We start from the raw sequence: 17,197 nt of genomic DNA on the forward strand, positions 1-17,197 counted from the left end.
ACAAAATGTCGTGTACCCGGATCTGAGTAACCATAGCTTGTCTGTCAGCCATTCTCTCTAGTTTTCTGTGTTCCATGAGAAATTGCAGTTACTTCAGCTCTTAGCTCAGCACTCAGACGAGTGCTTTCTCTGAAGACAGCGACTGCCTGCAGCAGAATGCTTTCTGACAGCTTCCCTGTTTGTCGTGCAGAATAAAAGAGCTGTAGCCGAGGGCTGAGATTTAATAAAAGTAAGGATTTTTGCTCCTTCATCAAGGACATTTGTTAAGTGCAGATGGCATTTTACCTGTGTATGCAAGACAGCCCTGAAGAGCGCGTGGCCACTGAGTCACGTCAGGCGCTGCGGCCTGGTCCCGTTGCCGTGCTGGTGTCCACGGTACTCCGTGTTGCTCTCACCCCATCTGTGTGCATGTCAACACAGTGCAGAAAGCAAGTGATGACCGAGTGTTAGCGTGAAAATCATTGTGCATCATGGAATTGGATTTCACACACCCTGGAAAAGCCCTCAGACAGTGCTGGAACTTTATGCAATGATGGAAATGCTATGTGTCTGCCCACTCTGTAACCACCTCTGCCTCTGAGGTGGAACCAGCCGTGTGTGGCTCCTCAGCACTTGAAATGTGACAGACGTGCCTGAGGAAGTGGGTTTTTTACTTTATTTAATATTAATTCATTTCCATTCAGGTAGCCGCACAGGCTGGTGCGGTCCCCATAGACAGCATGGGGATCCCCAAGTCATCCGTGGGCCATGCTGTGGACACTGCTGACGTGGCCCCTCTGGTTGTCTGGAGAAGGTTTCAAGCCAGAGGAGTGGAGTGACTTGCTCATAGGACACTGCACTAGTCGGTGGCAGGAACTTGTTTCAAGTACAGCTCCTGACTGCTACCTCCACTCATTTGGAGTCTTGTTATGTCAACGTAGTGGTTAAAGACAGGAGTTAGAAATGACTTTTCCTTGCCATAGGTTTTAAATGTTCAGTGAATGAATGAGCAGTCGTCCAGAGTGAGACACATGTAAGCGCCGTAAGCGATCAACTCCAGAAGCCCAGTGGGCCTGGGACAGTGCGTCAGCAAACCGTCCGGGCTGCCAGGGAGGGCGTGTTTCGGGCTGTGTACGTCATTGGGTTTCTGTGGCAGCTGCCGGTGCCTGCCTTGTGCGGGGAAGGCAGCCACAGACACACGTGCACAGATGAGCATGGCTGTGTTCCGATAAAGCTTTCTTTTGGAAGACTAAACAGTGATTTTGTGTAATTCACGTATCATGAAATATTATTCTTTTTTTCCCTAACCATTAATAAACTTAAAAACTATTCTCAGTTCCCAGGCCCATACAAAGGCAGGCAGCTGGCCAGATTTGGCCTGTGGGTCATGGTTTGCCGACCCCTGATTTAGAAGAATGAAGAAGCTATTGATTAACTAAAGAATTGCTTTCTTATAAAGAGTTATTCGAAGAAAACCAAGCTCTGTAAAAGCAGACTGGAAGAAAAAGGGTTAGCTGAGGGCAGGGTTTGCCTGTGTTTCACAGCTCCATGGGGCACGTCTGCTCCCTGGACCAGGGCTCTGGCCTCCAGGGGAATGTCTGTACTGGGTGACCCTGGTGCCCACTGACCGCCAGGCGTTCTGCAGCACAGGAGGCCGATCAGGACACCTGGGCGGTCCCTGCTCTGGTGGCAGTAAGCCCTCTAGAAACTTCCCAGCCAGTGCCTGCTTCTCTCAATGTACCCAGTGCAATTTTTACGGTATTTTAGTCTGATTTATAAATTTACAACTTAATGCATCCGTTCTAGAAAATACTTTCAAAATCCGAAAAACTATGAAGTGGAAACCTCCTATCACTTAGGACCTAAGCCATCAGAACCCGTCTGCAGTGTTTGCCTCTCTGATGATTGGGCTGTGTGCAGGGGTGTGTGCCAGCGAGGGTTGTGAGACACTCGCTGCTGCCTTCACGGTTCCCGCACCCTTGCAGTTCACGAGGGGCTCGTGTGAATGAATGGCAGCCAGTGTTTATGCTACGTCGGTGACAACACTAAGTGTAGTAGGAAGTGGGTGGGCCTGGAGCTTGGAGACTTGGTTATTGCTACATCTGCGAGGGGGCAATAGAGCACTTTTGAGGAGAATGCATATTTTTGTAGCTTGCTTATGATGTACATTTGTTGGTGAGGTTGTAACAAAACCATCTGTCTCAGGTGGTGTGAGTTTACTTCCGCCCGGAGAAAAGGCCCGTTCTGGTGAAAATGGCTCTGTTTCCACACATTTGATCAGTGAGGCAGATTTGGAAGTTAGCTTCAGTTTTTTTCTGTTCCAACAGAATTTGGTGTTGGAAATCTTTTGTTGAGCAAGCAAACTTCTCAGTGTGGTAGTTTTGCCTCATGATGTGGATGCAGTTTTAAAAACGCTAGTGTGGGGGGTGGAATTAAAAAAAAAACGCTAGTGTGACTGTGTTCTCAGAACCCCTGAATGGTAGCTTGAGAAAGTGCTCACGGCCGGGAGGAAGGTGACTTGGGCCTCCTCAGAAGCAGCCCAGCTTCCATTGAAAAGCTCTGCAGGAGGAGTCTGGGTGCCTTGTCAACAGTGTCATTTCCTGTGTTTTCTAACGCAGTCTTCAAGCCGGAGGAGTTGCGCCAGGCTCTGATGTCAACCCTGGAAGCTCTGTACCGACAGGATCCAGAGTCCTTACCCTTTCGGCAGCCTGTGGATCCCCAGCTCCTGGGAATTCCAGTAAGTGGATGTCATGAAAACACTGTGGCTTTTCCAGTATGCTTCAGGAGCATCCACGACACTTGCTTAATCTCTCTAAATTGAGTAGAGTAAGATTTTTTTCCCCCGAATGTAAAGAAATTAGTTTGTTGTCAAAATAGAAATATACTTTTGTCTTACTAACTGAAATGTGTGTGTTCCCCCACCCATTTCCATTGAGCCCCAGGGTCGTGGGGGGATGCGGGAAGATGTGGGAGCACAGCCCGGGGCATGCAGCCTCTGTTGCCTTGCTTTACTCGTGGGTAAGACTTTGTCCACTGGAGTGGGTTTAAAGAATTGGTGCAAGTCCCTTATAAACCACATGGGCCTCTCACTTTGGCATCCCTGGGTGCTCTTGCAAAGGCCGTGGTGACCAAACAGGTTCTATTTAGTCTTATTACTATTTTTGTTTGTCTTAAATTTCATTTTGCTTGTTAGGACCAAGAGTAAATCTCTAGAAAAACATATTGTCTGATAAATATGCTCACTGTTTTAATTCAGTGGATCAAAATCTTATTTTTAAAATCTGACACTGAAGGACATCTCTTAATAAATAATTCATTTTTTTTTCTTTAAATTTGCTTTTGAAGTAATATGATCACACTTAGTAACTACCATCGTAGAGTAAAACCAGAGGAAGGTCAGGAGTTGCTCTCTTTTTGGTCACTCATTAGGTTACACTGGTACTCTCTGCTGTTTTAAGGCAAAGCTGCCAGATAAGGCTTACATTGGGGGTTTGGGATCAGCTAGACTGAGAGCCTTTTGTCTTTCAGGATTACTTTGACATTGTGAAGAATCCCATGGACCTTTCCACCATCAAGCGGAAGCTGGATACAGGGCAGTACCAGGAGCCCTGGCAGTATGTAGACGACGTCTGGCTCATGTTCAACAACGCCTGGCTTTACAATCGGAAGACATCCCGGGTCTACAAGTTCTGCAGCAAACTTGCAGAGGTCTTTGAGCAGGAGATTGACCCCGTCATGCAGTCCCTTGGGTATTGCTGTGGACGCAAGGTACAGTTGGAACTTTTTTTGAATTCAGCCAAAGAGGATGTTATGAGGATATGATGGACTCTGTACTTTGGCCACACCTGTATATTGAGAAGGACCCAAGTGGAGTCGTCTGAAGCTAGAAGTTCTTATGGGTCAAGCATTCCTGGCTGCCCTGGTGTCCATTCATCTATCTGTAATAAATGTCCCTTAGACACTAATTTTGTCCCATTTTATCCAAAAATATCTTTAACAAGAATCATTAAAAGACTACTCAGTGTACTAACAACTAATTTACTAGCTAAATCTAGTTCTCCATATCAGACACAGCATTACATGACAGTAAATGCATTTATTTTTAATATTTTTTCCTTTGTTTTTGCAGTATGAGTTTTCCCCACAGACTCTGTGCTGCTATGGGAAGCAGCTGTGTACAATTCCTCGAGATGCTGCCTACTACAGCTATCAGAATAGGTAAGCACTGAGCAGTTTTCTGAATTATGGGACAAAAAGGTCGTCTTAGGGCAAGGCAGGCTCATCTGATTGCAGCTTGGTTACATTATTTCTTTCGTGAAGTTTCAGTGAAGTAGGCTGAAGTTACATTGTTTCTCTCTTCCCAGTCACTCAGTTAGGCCCAGGGTCTCTTAACTTAAAAGCATGCTTGTATAGTATAGAATTTCAACTCAAAGCTGCTTGCTGCACTGCACTCTTTGGATTAGGAACATTCGTTAAGCCATAATGTCACCATATGAGAAAGAGTCTAAGTTGAAGTTAACTCTAACAAAGGTTGATGGGCCTTTTTCAAGATACTAATAAAGTTGAAGCATTGTATTTTACCAGTCTGACTGTAAATATTTGCCTAGCTAAATTGACCTGCACAGCCTGATGGAAAGACTTGTGTTTGTGCTGATTCATTAAAGAATTGAGTTTATGAATGACTCCGTGTCAGGAGGTGGCCTTTTCAGGGCTTAGCGAGTGACAGGGATGCTTGAGAAATCTTGGTTCTAATCTTGAAATGTGGAGACGGCCAAAGAGTAGATCTCTTGTCTTAAGTAGAAGGAGAATGAAAATAATTTTTGTTGTTGATCCCCTTACCTAAATATGGCTTCCTGGTTTGGGGACTTGTCTTGAAAATTAAGCTCCAAGGTATCCATGGCTCTAAGTATCCATAGCATGAGGGCATCCTGCCTTGAAACGGGTGGTATTTCTTGGTCATATTCAGTTACCTTGCCTCCATTTCATGAACTGACAACTGAATTCTTTTTGTGACCAAGATGAAACTTCATGCCTGTTCTTTGTCTTTAGGTTCAGGTATTAAATGTCAGCTTTTGGGTCTGATGTTTTGATTATTTTTATCTTACTTGCTTGTAGTAATTGCATATGTTTTAACACTTCAAAGAAGATAAGTACGAGGCTTTTTATTTATTCAAAGGTACATGCAGAGGCCTGAATGATTTGGAATGTTGCAGTTATTTTTCTTCCAATTACGTTTTTTTAAATTATTCTTTAAAAAAATATGTAGGGAATTCCCTGGCAGTCCAATGGTTAGGATTCAGGGCTTTCACTGTGGTGGCCTAGGTTCAATCCTTGGTCAGGAAACTAGGGTCCTACAAGCCGCATGGCACAGTTGGGGGAAAAAAAAAAAAGGTTAAAATTTTAAAAATCTAACCATATTTAAGTTCATTAACAGCTCCCATCAAAATGCTATTGGGAGGTGGGGGGGGGAACTGTTGACCTAAAAATATCTTAAGACAAGGTTTCTAAGCCTAGTCTGGCTCACTATCCCAGTGAGATGCTGGTTCCAGGGAAAGAAGCGAGTCCCCAGCAGGCATCTCTAGCAGAAGTGCTGCTGACACAGCTGTCCTGATGAAAATATTTCAACAGTTAGAATTTAATTTCTCCTTTAATGTGCTCTTCTATCCCTGGAAGCATTTTAATACTAAAAGTTTGAAATGATATCATAGCCTTCGTAGTGGAGTCTCTCCACAGTGGCAAGTGTTGTTTTGGGAGTTCTGGCCCCTCCTTTTACAGTTTTAGCCCAGAGACCTTTGACATAGCCCAGAACCTGCTTGTCGATGGAGTGGGCACAGTAACACCCCCAGTTGACACCCTTAGCTGTCAGTCTCCAATGAGACAATGAGTAGGAACTCACTTTGGGAGCTGATAGGCGCCAAACAAAGCAAAGTTATGAATTTTTAAGGAAATAGGTTAAAATGAACTCTGAAAAATGCCCCCACTAATTAAGTGCACAGCATAGTTTGGGTCTAGAAGGAAAAGCAGACAGCGGATTGCTCACCACCATCTCTCCAGTTCGGGGCCTTTTCCTTGTGGGCTTCACTGTTCTGGGTCCTGTGGCCCCACCTTTGCTGAGGTGCACAGGCTTTGGCCATATTTAAGTGGAGAGCGGTTGTAGTTCAGTAGGACAGGTAGCGTCAGCGTCCACTACTGCCCCCCAGAGGGCGGTGTTGATGGGAGGATTCTGTTGAAAGTTCTGAAATGTCCAATTAGATTTCTGTGTAGCATTTAATTTTTACTGAACAAAAGTGATATATTTTCCTTAAGAGTAGAAACATAAATAAAGGAGTTCTTTTTTACACATAAGACGTTTTAAGAGTGTGAGCACACCGCTCCTCAGCTGAGTCTCACGAGGTGTGCTTCCTGGAATACGGACATGGAAGCGACGCCGCGTTGAGTCTGAAAGCAGCGGTCTCGTTCTGTGATGGACATTTCAACTGCTTCCACTTTTATTCTCAGCCTTGACTGTTTAAGAGAACGCTGTGGTGTTCTTTTGAATAATTGTTTTGGCATTTATAGTTCTAAACTGTTGGGCACTTAGAATAGGAAATTCTATGGACCGTTTAAACAAGTGAAACTAATTTATAAGCTAGTGTATGGTTACATTTTCACTTGTTTCCATCATACTTCGAAATTTTGAAAGTAAGTCATGTTGGGAAAACCATTCTATAGATTTTTCCAGTTATTACTGATAGATGAGAATAGATATCTATTATCCCAGTTATTTGTGTATACTTATATGGTACTTAAAACAATCTGCATTTGAAAATTTACTCCATACATTCAGTTACCCTTACCGATGAACTATGCAGTGACACTTACCGACTTTAGGTGCCCAGATATACATCGTCATCAGGTTCTGTGAAGCGTTTCTCCTTTACAATTCCATATTCATCAGACTGCTTCCTCGTGTCAGGCGGAAAGGCTCTTACGGCTGGAAAGAACCATTATGTATTTCCAGGGTGAATAAAGATGGGGCAGGCTGGCATTAACATCTGCCACCTGCTGATTCCCAAAGTGGTTCCCACCTGCTGGACCAGATGGGTGGCTATGCCCACTCTGTGAGCTATCATCATCTCAGAAGGGTGCTCCAGGGAGGCCCAGACCCTTCCCCCGTCCTCTCCCCATCCACCTGAGGAGGTTTGATTCTCCAGCATCTCCGCTCTGGCTCTTGGACAGGCACTCTGTCCCTTCCAGTTTCTGAACCTGAGGTTTTTAGGGATGGGAGTTAGTTATATGCAGACAGTGTAGGTTTCTGCAGCCACCTGGGGGCTGCCATTCAGCCACCAGTGCTCTGTTCTGGGCCAGTTTCCTCCAGTGGAAATGATGGGTTTATGATTCCTGTTCTGTAGATGTTGCTAGGTGTCTTGTCCTGCTTGAATAAAAGCAGTGAGTTGTCCAGGATTTTAAAACCATTTAGACTCGCGTGTAATTATTGTGGCAATTTCATTTCAAAATGTGTTCAATAGTACTCTTCGAGCTAGCCCACTATGGCCGGATGTTTGCTCATAATGAATTGGAACACTCATTCATTTTAAAAGGGACACAATTTGGCTTTGAAGAGATAACATTTTTACATATTGTTCTGATTGCTGCATAATTGGTTTACAGTATCTATATTTTAATTCTTTCTTGCTAGTTATGATTATGCCCTCCTACACATGAAAATTCCTTTTATTACATGATTTCAAGGCTCTGTAAAAATATTTACAAAATAGTGAATAACCAGAGTGTTACTATAGTTCATTCAGAGAAAGAGACACGAGATACATAGTTTTTAAAAACAGCATTGTTAGTCTGTTTATTCCTGGTCAGTTTTTAATCTTGGTAGACTTTGTTAATTGAATTAGTTCTAAATAAACTGGTCCCAGCAGGAAACTCCCAGTTGCTACACACAGTGAATCTGTCATGTTCATCAACAGTCTGAAAAATTGGATAATCTTGAAATGCATGCATGCTAAAGTTTTATACTTTTAATTCACTGTATGTGTTTAGTCAGTGAAATATGGCAGACAACAATGCTCACTCAGTGTGTTTAATTAAGGTTAGGATTAGAACTTGTGGGGATCTGTTTTAGGGGTAATGGAGACAAGCTGGCCAGGCAGTGGCCTGAACCTCAGTCATTTGTAGCTACACGTGTGTGTGTGTGTGTGCGCATGTGTGGCTGTGTGTGTGTGTGTGTGTGTGTGTGTAGCTGCAAGCTGCTACATCTCCTCCTGCCTGTGTGGTTCCGTGTGGCGCTCCAGTCTCGTCACAGTGTCTTTAACACTAATCCTCTTGGCATCTTGTAGATGTACTTTTGAGCACTAAAACCACATTTTATTGTGCTGCCGTTGCTACCATATATTCATCCTTTTCGCTTGTGCAGTTCACCTCATTCGGCTTGTTTACTTCTGCGGTATTCCTCTGTGCCCATCTTGTTTTTTGCAGCATCACATGCATTTTTGTTGATTTCTCATTTGTGTCCTTTCCAAACATTTAATAGTTTTTATTTAAACTAATCTTATTTGGTAGCTTGAGCCCAGGCTCTATATTATAAGAAATTGGGGTGATGGATAATTTCTCAAATGCAGATTGTGCTTTAAAGATTAACTCTAAATTTGCTTAACTTGGATTGTTCCCAAGTCAGAGCAATCATTGAGTATCTCAGATTGATGAATGATTGGTTCCAGTACCAAAAAGTTTAAAGTCAAAGCATAGAATTGAATTTTAAGATTGTTCATGGATTTACATATATTGTATTGCTTATACAATATATCATAGTTTGTTCTCTGTATATTCTTACTGATAAATGGCTGGAAAGTCTTTGACCCCGATTGCATTTCTGTTAAGTGTTTGTCTAGAGTATGGATTTGGTTTCATTTCTGTTGTAACTCAATTAACTAAGTGAGTAACATGAGAAAAATAACAGGAGAAAATTAAAACCAGTTCTGGGTGCTCAGCATTTTCATACCTTTAAAGATCTGGCTTAATATCGGAAATAAAATCTGTGAATTGCTGTCAAGCATAAATTTCCCATTTTGAAAAATAAAACTATTTCAGTTTAAATTGCTTTTTTAAGGACTTTTGTCAGAATGTTTTGTTCAAAGTAAATTTTTTCCATCTCAAACCCTGGAGTTACGTTTGGTTTTCTCTAAGTAAGAACAAAATCCAAACTCCTAAATGTAGGCTCCTTGCAATTCTAGTATTACCAATTCCTTGAAAACATTTGCATTTTGGAGCTGAACAAGCCCGTTGTTAGTGATGATGGCCTGGGATGTATGCAATGAGACCGAATGCTAATCAATGCTTTGCCTTGGCTTTCTGCTCTGTGTTGTCTTGGTGTTTGCGTCTTACCTTTATGTCTGTGCTATTTGTTCCCTCCCCTGTTCTCTAATCCTGCCCTTCCCCACCTGCCCCTGTTCCTTTCATTGTCCTCACTGACCCATCAATCAACCAACAACGCCCCCCCTTCGTCGTGGTGATCTGCCCTGCTCTGATTGGTGGCTTCGTTGCTTGGGTGGCTGTGTGTTATGATGGACCAGTTCACCCAAGTATGGCCTTCTTGCTGACAGGTATCACTTCTGTGAGAAGTGTTTCACAGAGATCCAGGGGGAGAATGTTACCCTGGGTGACGACCCTTCACAACCCCAGACGTAAGTACCATCCCATCATTTCTCTTGGGGGTGACCCTGGATTGTTGTTTTCCTCTTGTCCACGATTGAAAGGGAAGCACCACTGCCGTTGTGACTTTTCTGTTGTGTATATTTCATAGTAACTGTACCCACATTCATACTTTACAGTGTGGCTGAATCTCAGTGCCATGCCCACGTCCTTCCCTCCACCCAGGATCTTGATGCTATAGCCCCTGTTGAGTCCCGGGGCCTCTTGTAACCTTGCTCTATATCTCTTCTTCCAAAGCACTTGCTTTTTCCCAGTGGCTGTCAACTTCCATTTGGGGGGATTATAAAATTTCCTTTATATCTAAGAAACCAGATAATCCTAGTCACAGAATTGGCAGTAGCAAAAGTGAGTCTTGTGTGCGTACCCCGTCTCCAGCATTTAGTTGATCTTCCCCTGAAGCCTTTGTCCTTGAAGTTGTGGAGGTAACAGAAGCCAGATGGGGAGACCCCAGCGAGTACATGTATCTCCCTCCTCACTAGAGGCTGGATACCTGCTCACAGCTCCAGCACAGACAGGCACGAGTTAGTTCATTCATTCCCTCCCCTCGAGTTCACCATTTCCTGCCTGATGCTTATCCTCTGATGGAGTAGACAGATGTCCAGAATGTGGTGAGAAAAAAAGCAGAACCAAATCCTCAAATTGGATGGTCATGGGGCCTGAAGACCTGCCAGCCACCATAGCCACCCAGGACTGCCAGCACTGTGCCTCTCTCTCTTCTCCTGACTCTGCCCTAACCCCTGCCACCCAGAGAAGTCTGCTGGTGCAGCTGCCCCCACAGGCAAGAAGGGCTTCCCAGTGAAGGAGTTTCCAGTGCTGTTGCAGTGACATTTACTCTCTATCCAAATGCAGAACAGACCATAGGCACCCATAAAATATATAAACCAAAATGTCAGAAATTCTACTTACTCAATTTCTTTTTCTACCCCCTGTCATCTTGATTCTTTGGTCCAATTGTGTGATTAATAATTGGATTGTATAATTCTGCGAATCAAGTAATTCACGTATACACTGATCACAACAAAAGGACAATAGAAATGAAACACTCAGCCCTTAAAGAATAAGTAAAACATCCCCAAGTACATGCTGAAGGAACATTGTAATTGGAAGAATTGGTTACACCAGTCTTGGTCAGATTCAGTAGCCATTTATCATATACATTTGGAAATTAGCAGGTTTGAGTCGGAACATAATTTTCCCACCACATTTTGACTGAACTTACTTACTTAAATCTTGTAATAAGTGTTGATGAGCATTTTGAGGAAATATTCGAAGGAAGACAAAAATAAATGGTGGTGCTTTCTGTGGAATTAAATTTTATATGTTCATGCCATCATTGCATCCACTTGAGAGTTCTGACCATCATTTACTTTTTATGTGAAGAACTAGTTATAGGATAATATTCCAGAGACCCTGTAGTTTATACACAACAGATAAAATTTAGTTAATTAACATTTTTCCTCTTTCCCCCCCCCCAAATAAGGACAATTTCAAAGGATCAGTTTGAAAAGAAGAAAAATGATACCTTAGATCCTGAACCGTGAGTATACAGCTATTTCTTTCTGACTTTTAGGTTTTAACTTTCAGATCGGGAAAGTTCTTCCATGTGATTGGGTTGCTGTAGAAGACACTGGAAATAAACATATTGCCCTGGGTGGAACTTTCTGTGTGGATTTACTTCAAATATGGATTGTTTTTTAACTCACGCAAAAGATGTGTGTCTGTAACATGCTGTCCAGCTGCTGAATTTTACCAGTGAGACGAGTAGGTGGATGTTTTGGTTCTGTTAGAACCTCTGTAATAACTTGGTCATCATTGTCTTTAAGAAGCCATTTAGTGTGATTCTTTAGAGACTAAAGATAGTATTTGGTGAAGGGGTCCTAGTATCACTTAAAGGGAATTTTTAGAGAAACTCTTAGAAACCAATTGTAAAAAAATAAATAACGGGAAGCCCGGTATTGTGTTGGATTGGCTAAAAAGTTTGTTCAGTTTTTCCACATGATGTTACAGAAAAATCCAAAACAGCTTTTTGGCCAGCCCACTTGTGCTTGCCACCATCTTTGGTATGGTATGTTTCCAAAGGTCGCTGTGTTCAGTGATCAGTGAGAATACTCAGTGTGTAAAATTTGCTTTATAATAACCCCTTAAGAGGCCTCAGAGCCCCTCCTGTGCTGTGGCACCTCCCAGGTCCCCAGAGCCAAGTCCTGAGGGCACCCCAGTGTGTGGAGACACCTGTCTTGTTCTGTCCCCGTGGTGAATGCCCGTCCGGGGCTGCTTGGTGAGCAGAGGCTGCAGCCCTATGGGTAACTGATAAACGTGGCCGTGGTGCGTCCAGAGCTGAGAAGCAGGTCCTGCCCTCCCTAGGCTCAGCTTCCAGCGGAGAGCACAGACTTCACTGTGTCAGAGCTGCTTCAGTCTCTCCTGCCAGCCATGCTGGCGGGGGTTGAGAGGGGAGCAGTGAGGGAGGGCACGATGAACAGTTCGGAGAGCGCCTGGTGCATGAAGAGCTGGCTTCCAGTCTCTTTGTGGAAAATGTTTACTTTATATTGGAGTATAGTTGATTTCCAATGTTGTGTTAGTTACTATATTAACTTTCCAATTGCAGAATACTTTATGTTGAGGTAGTAGGTACCAGACAGTGGGGAAGACACAGATGGATAAAGGGGGCCTGGCATGCAGCCGTGTGTCTTCTAGTAGGACAGACAGACGGATGGTAGCACAGGCAGCAGGAGCCAGTAAGGTGTCCAGAGGGAGGGGCCCTAGCCCAGGCAGAGTGGCATCCTGGAGAAGGTGGTGCTCACCTGGAGGGGGCGTGGGTGGGGGTGGGCAGATCGTTGCAGACACAGAGCAGTGAAGGGGCCTGGAGCACCAGCAGTGGTGCAGGTGAGCGCGGGTGGGGCCCCCGGCACGAGGAGGCAGGGGTGCTGGGTTCCCTGGCGCCTGACTTGGTGTGGCTGCAGAGGTTTTAAAGGACCACATAGAGTGGGAGGAGGGCAGCCCGGGAGAGAGCGCTCGAGGACGGCGGATGAGGCCGCTGCCGTGCTGCCCGCTTTGCCTGTGGGTGTCCAGTTTTCCTTCAGCAGAGCAGGGACAGAGAAGCTGGGTTAGGTTCGATCTGTGGTCGAAGGCTCGTTCTCAGCAGGGGCAAAGGGTGGGCCCGGGCCAGGACCCGAGCCGTGGTGTGAGAGCGTGCCTCAGGTCTCAGGGCCCAGCACCTAGGCTGAGAGGAGGAGCCAGGGCCCCAGACGGCCTGCAGAAGTGCAGTGCTTGCTGGGCCCTTCAGCCTCCACAGGGTGTAAGTCGTGGCAGCCTTAAGGGCATGGCTGAAGAAACAGGCCTTGACCTTTAAGCATGTTTGACGATGAAGATTACTAGGTGAGGAGATAGGGTCCGGGTGAGCCATGCAGAAGCTGTGAGGAAGGCAGGCGATGAGGTGAATCCCAACCTCTGCAGTGTTTCCTTGAACAAAGGCCATCATTTCCCACCCTGGCGACTGACTCAGAGCAGACATTTCCTGTGCGAGGCGAAGAACAAGAGCTTGTAACACTGACAGCATTGTTTTCTGCTGTTGAAGTCCGTTTAGGCATTTGTAGTCGTCTGGAGCAAGCACTGGTCTTGAAAATGTGACCTGTAAGATAGGCCTTTGTCATAGCAGTTTTTAGAAGTAAACTTTCATTTCTGGTTACAAAAGAGATGAGGAGAAGAGAGGAATGAGGCATTGGTACAAAGAAGGGGAGAAAGTCAGCTCTTCCTGTAGAACACATCCTACTGATGCGTGTTTCAAATATGGCCGAGTCAGTCAAGAGACACGTGAATGCTGAGGAGTCTTGAAGTCTTCATGGCGACAAGGTGTGAGCACAGCACTCAGGTCCACTGTGCAGTTCTGCGTGTGACAGGGCACTTCTTTGTCTTCTAGTTTTGTTGACTGCAAGGAGTGTGGCCGGAAGATGCATCAGATTTGTGTTCTCCACTACGACATCATCTGGCCCTCAGGGTGAGTAACTTCCTGGTGATTTCCTGAGACTCCAGGAAAGGGAGAGCAGTCTGCACAGAGTGGAGGGGAGGGCACTGGCGGCTGCTGTGCCTCTCGTTGTCGCCAGCAAGGATCCGGCAATTAGAGGGATGGCAGTTGGTTCTAAATTTAAGTCTTAAGTGTTTGCCCGCTTTGGGAATTGTAGAATCAAAGCAGTCTGCCTCTTCACTTTTGTATAATGATGTGATGTAAATTGCCAGCAAAGTATTTTAATGCTGCATTTCACTAGTTTGGCAACATATACTGTTTTATATAATCTGATCACACCCATTATTTTTTTGCAGTTTTGTATGTGACAACTGCTTGAAGAAAACGGGCAGAACTCGAAAAGAAAACAAATTCAGTGCTAAGAGTAAGTCATGGAAGGGTTTCTGTTTCCTGGTCTGTACATCTTCCCAATCTTCCTTTGGTTCCTCTAACACACGGCTTCAGGGCTTGCTTGTCCCGGGTCTTTATCTGTGGCTTTGTTTTCTAATACTTGTATTTTTCTCATCTTACCCTTGAAGAGAGTCATTTAGCTTAATCTTTATGTGAAAGTCAGCTTTATGATCAGACTGTTTTAGATGAAAGTTTAGAAACTTTAGGAAGTTATATAGTACACTTTGTGAATTCTGAGAAAATGTCATCAGATCCTTCTCAGGAAACTTGGAAGTAATGCACGGACACACATCCTTTGGTGACGGGTACACTCAGCCCCGGGTACACGTGCGGGTGTCTGTATGCCCATCAGTAGGTGTGGACCCCGCTGTTGTGAAGGGTGACCCTCTGGGACCCTTGGAAATCAGCCAGCATCACCAGGACCGGCCGGAGCCTGGTCTGCCCAAGGGCTGCGTGGGTGTGTCGCTGCTGCACTGGTGTCTGCGTGGAGCACCGTGTCGCTACAGGAGTAAACTGTCCTAAGGGTATGGTGTGTCATCTTCGTTAGCTCGGCTCTCAAGTGCCGGGGCCACCTTCTGTAGCTTGACATTCCCAACCATCCTGTGCTGAGTCAGCAGCAAACCTGAATAGGAAAAGTCCCTGAAGGACTTCCCTCGTGGCCCAGTGGATAAGAATCCACCTGCCAGTGCAGGGGAAATGGGTTCAATCCCTGTCTGGGAAAATCCCACACACCTTGGGGCACCTAAGCCCGGGTGTCACTACTGAGCTTGCGCTCTGGAGCCTGGGAGCCAGTTACTGAGCCCGCACGCTGCAGCTGCTGAAGCCGGCACTCCCCAGAGCCCGTGCTCTACAACGAGAGAAGCCACCACAATGAGAAGCTCTCACGCCGCAACTCAAGAGTAACCACCACGCGGCACAGCTAGAGAACGCCTGCATGCAGCAACGGAGACCCAGTGAAACTTAAAAAAGTAATTCATTTTAAAAGGGAGGAAAGAAAAGCCGCTGCAGCAGTGCCTTCAGAGCCCAACCCGCCCCCAGACTCCTGGCTGCTCTCGCTTCTCTCCAGCAGGACCCGCAGCTAGCAGCACACTGCTCGGGGTCCTCGGCCAGAGCTGGGCTGACGAGAGTAGAAGAGAGATGGGATGTTGCGGGGGTCAGTGGGCAGGAGAGAGGGGTGGCAGGCAAGGAGGAAGCCTCTCGGAAGCTCTCCAGATCGGTGTTGACTCAAGTTCAGACTGTGTCATTACCAAAGTCCAGCTATCCTGTCACTTAAACTCTTGTCAAGCCTTTTGAAATATTGATAAAATCACCAGCTGGTGTAATAGCTTTCTTTAGATTGGGGTTTCTGTACTGACATTTGGGCCAGAAAAATCTTTGTTATGGGGGCTAGCCTTTGTAGAATTTTAGTAGCAGTGTGCTTAGTCCCTTAGTCATCTCCGACTCTTTGCAACCCCATGAATCGTAGCCCACCAGGGTCCTGTGTCCATGGGATTCTCCAGGTAAGAATAACAGAGTGGGTAGCCATTCCCTCCTCCAGAGGATCTTCCTGAACCACGAATCAAACCTGGGTCTCCTGCACTGTAGGTGGATTCAGCAGCAGCTGCCCACTAAATGCCACTGCTTCCCCTCCCCCACCCCCCATGAACAGTGGCCATGAGAAATGTCTCCGTACGTTACCAGATGTCCTGGGCAGGGGGTGCAGGTGAGGACTCCTGCTTTAAAGGATTCATTCCGAGTGATGTCACTAAAGTAGTCAGCAACTTAGAATCACTTTCCTGGGCCAGAGCCTCACTGACCAAAACAAATTGCTAGGAAAGCTAGTTCTCAACAGAAGAGCAGTTGCAGCCTGAAGATAGAGCGGTGGAGGGATGAGGTGGGACAGGAGAACCTGAGAGCTGGTCCAGCCCCCACCCCCACTCTAGAGTCCAGCGAATGGCAGAGAGTATGTGGACCTTTAAAGGTGTAGAACATTGACTTACAGAAAAGGACCTTAAAAGTGCAGCATCTCCCCTTGGTTTTTGATTTGAGCACGAATTAGCATCATCTCTGCAAGCATCTGTCAGTCACAAGAGAAAAGTTGCCTCCTGGGTGTCTGCACTGACTTGGTGCAGGGGCTGTCTGTCCTGCCCCATTTTATGTAAGGAACTTGAGTGTTTTTGAGTTTTGGTGTCTGTGGGACTCCCAGAACCTATCAGCCCCCCATGGACGCAGTGGGACAACTGCATTGAAAATACCTTCCAGCTGCTGGTCAGCCCGTGATGCTAACAACTGACCAAAACCACCTCCCTACCTTTCTCTACTTGGCTGGTTAAAAACGCAAAAAGTAACAACGCCAAGTGTTTTGGAGGTCAGTGTCAGAGTGTTCTTACTGTGTTTGTTTATGGAAATCCTTCCTAAGAAAGATGCAGCCCGGAGGTCAGAAAGCACAGGCTGAAGGGTTTGATCACATAAAGGGGAATATGAGGCCTCCATCACGTGCTGCGGACAGGCATATGCATGATGGGGTACAGTTTAAAATGTCCGTTTTCAGACTCAGCAGTTCCACTTTGACCCACGTCTCCCACAGGAATATTTGGGGATTTACTCCTGTGCATTGTCGGGAAGTCATGGTGCGTGTAGCCGCGATTTCATGAGGGAAGGGGTGGTGGTCCCTGTGGCAGGGCTGGGTGGCCGTCTCAGCTGTCCTCCCTTGTGGACTGGAAGCCACCTCCTGAGGGAACAAAACCTGCTCAGTGCCCATGTGCGTGGGAGCACTTGGGGGTGAGAACGAGAGGGTTTTCTTCAGGGTCTTCACAAAGATAGATGAGGTGGTTGTGTGAGCCCTTTGCACCTGATTCCTTGTTTCTCAGGATGGCTGAGAAGCCATGGGTGGTCACGGGAGTGGGGGTGCAGAAGTTTATACTTTTAATGGGGTTTTTATTTCATTGCCATTATTAAATTTTTTTCCTTTAAATCACTTTCATTGAGGTACAACTTATATACCCAAAAACTCCACCATTGGTGTGTTTATTGCAGAGAGACTGAACTTAAAAAATCTAAATTTTGCAGGTATTTCTTAACCTCAGTAAGGAATCAAGCCATGTAATTATAAATATAAATTCAAGCCAT

The 17,197-nt window shown here is 45.5% G+C and overlaps 1 protein-coding gene across 2 annotated transcripts in view; it reads left to right on the forward strand.

Moving 5' to 3' along the window:
- The window catches only part of CREBBP (CREB binding lysine acetyltransferase), a 119,331-nt gene that overhangs the window by 92,655 nt on the left and 9,479 nt on the right, over nucleotides 1-17,197 (forward strand). The window contains exons 17-23 of one of the 2 annotated variants that reach the window (XM_086376030.1): nucleotides 2,598-2,716; nucleotides 3,508-3,747; nucleotides 4,109-4,197; nucleotides 9,543-9,653; nucleotides 11,162-11,218; nucleotides 13,595-13,672; nucleotides 13,996-14,063. In XM_086376030.1, the coding sequence (XP_086232156.1) occupies nucleotides 2,598-2,716; nucleotides 3,508-3,747; nucleotides 4,109-4,197; nucleotides 9,543-9,653; nucleotides 11,162-11,218; nucleotides 13,595-13,672; nucleotides 13,996-14,063 (762 nt within the window). The remainder of the gene's footprint in view (nucleotides 1-2,597; nucleotides 2,717-3,507; nucleotides 3,748-4,108; nucleotides 4,198-9,542; nucleotides 9,654-11,161; nucleotides 11,219-13,594; nucleotides 13,673-13,995; nucleotides 14,064-17,197) is intronic. The other variant, XM_086376031.1, reaches the window with a different exon arrangement.

This window comes from Bos grunniens, chromosome 25 (assembly GCF_055505025.1).
Source record: "Bos grunniens cultivar Pamir isolate PY7600 chromosome 25, Bosgru_T2T1.0, whole genome shotgun sequence".
In the NCBI taxonomy this organism is placed as follows: domain Eukaryota; kingdom Metazoa; phylum Chordata; class Mammalia; order Artiodactyla; family Bovidae; genus Bos; species Bos grunniens.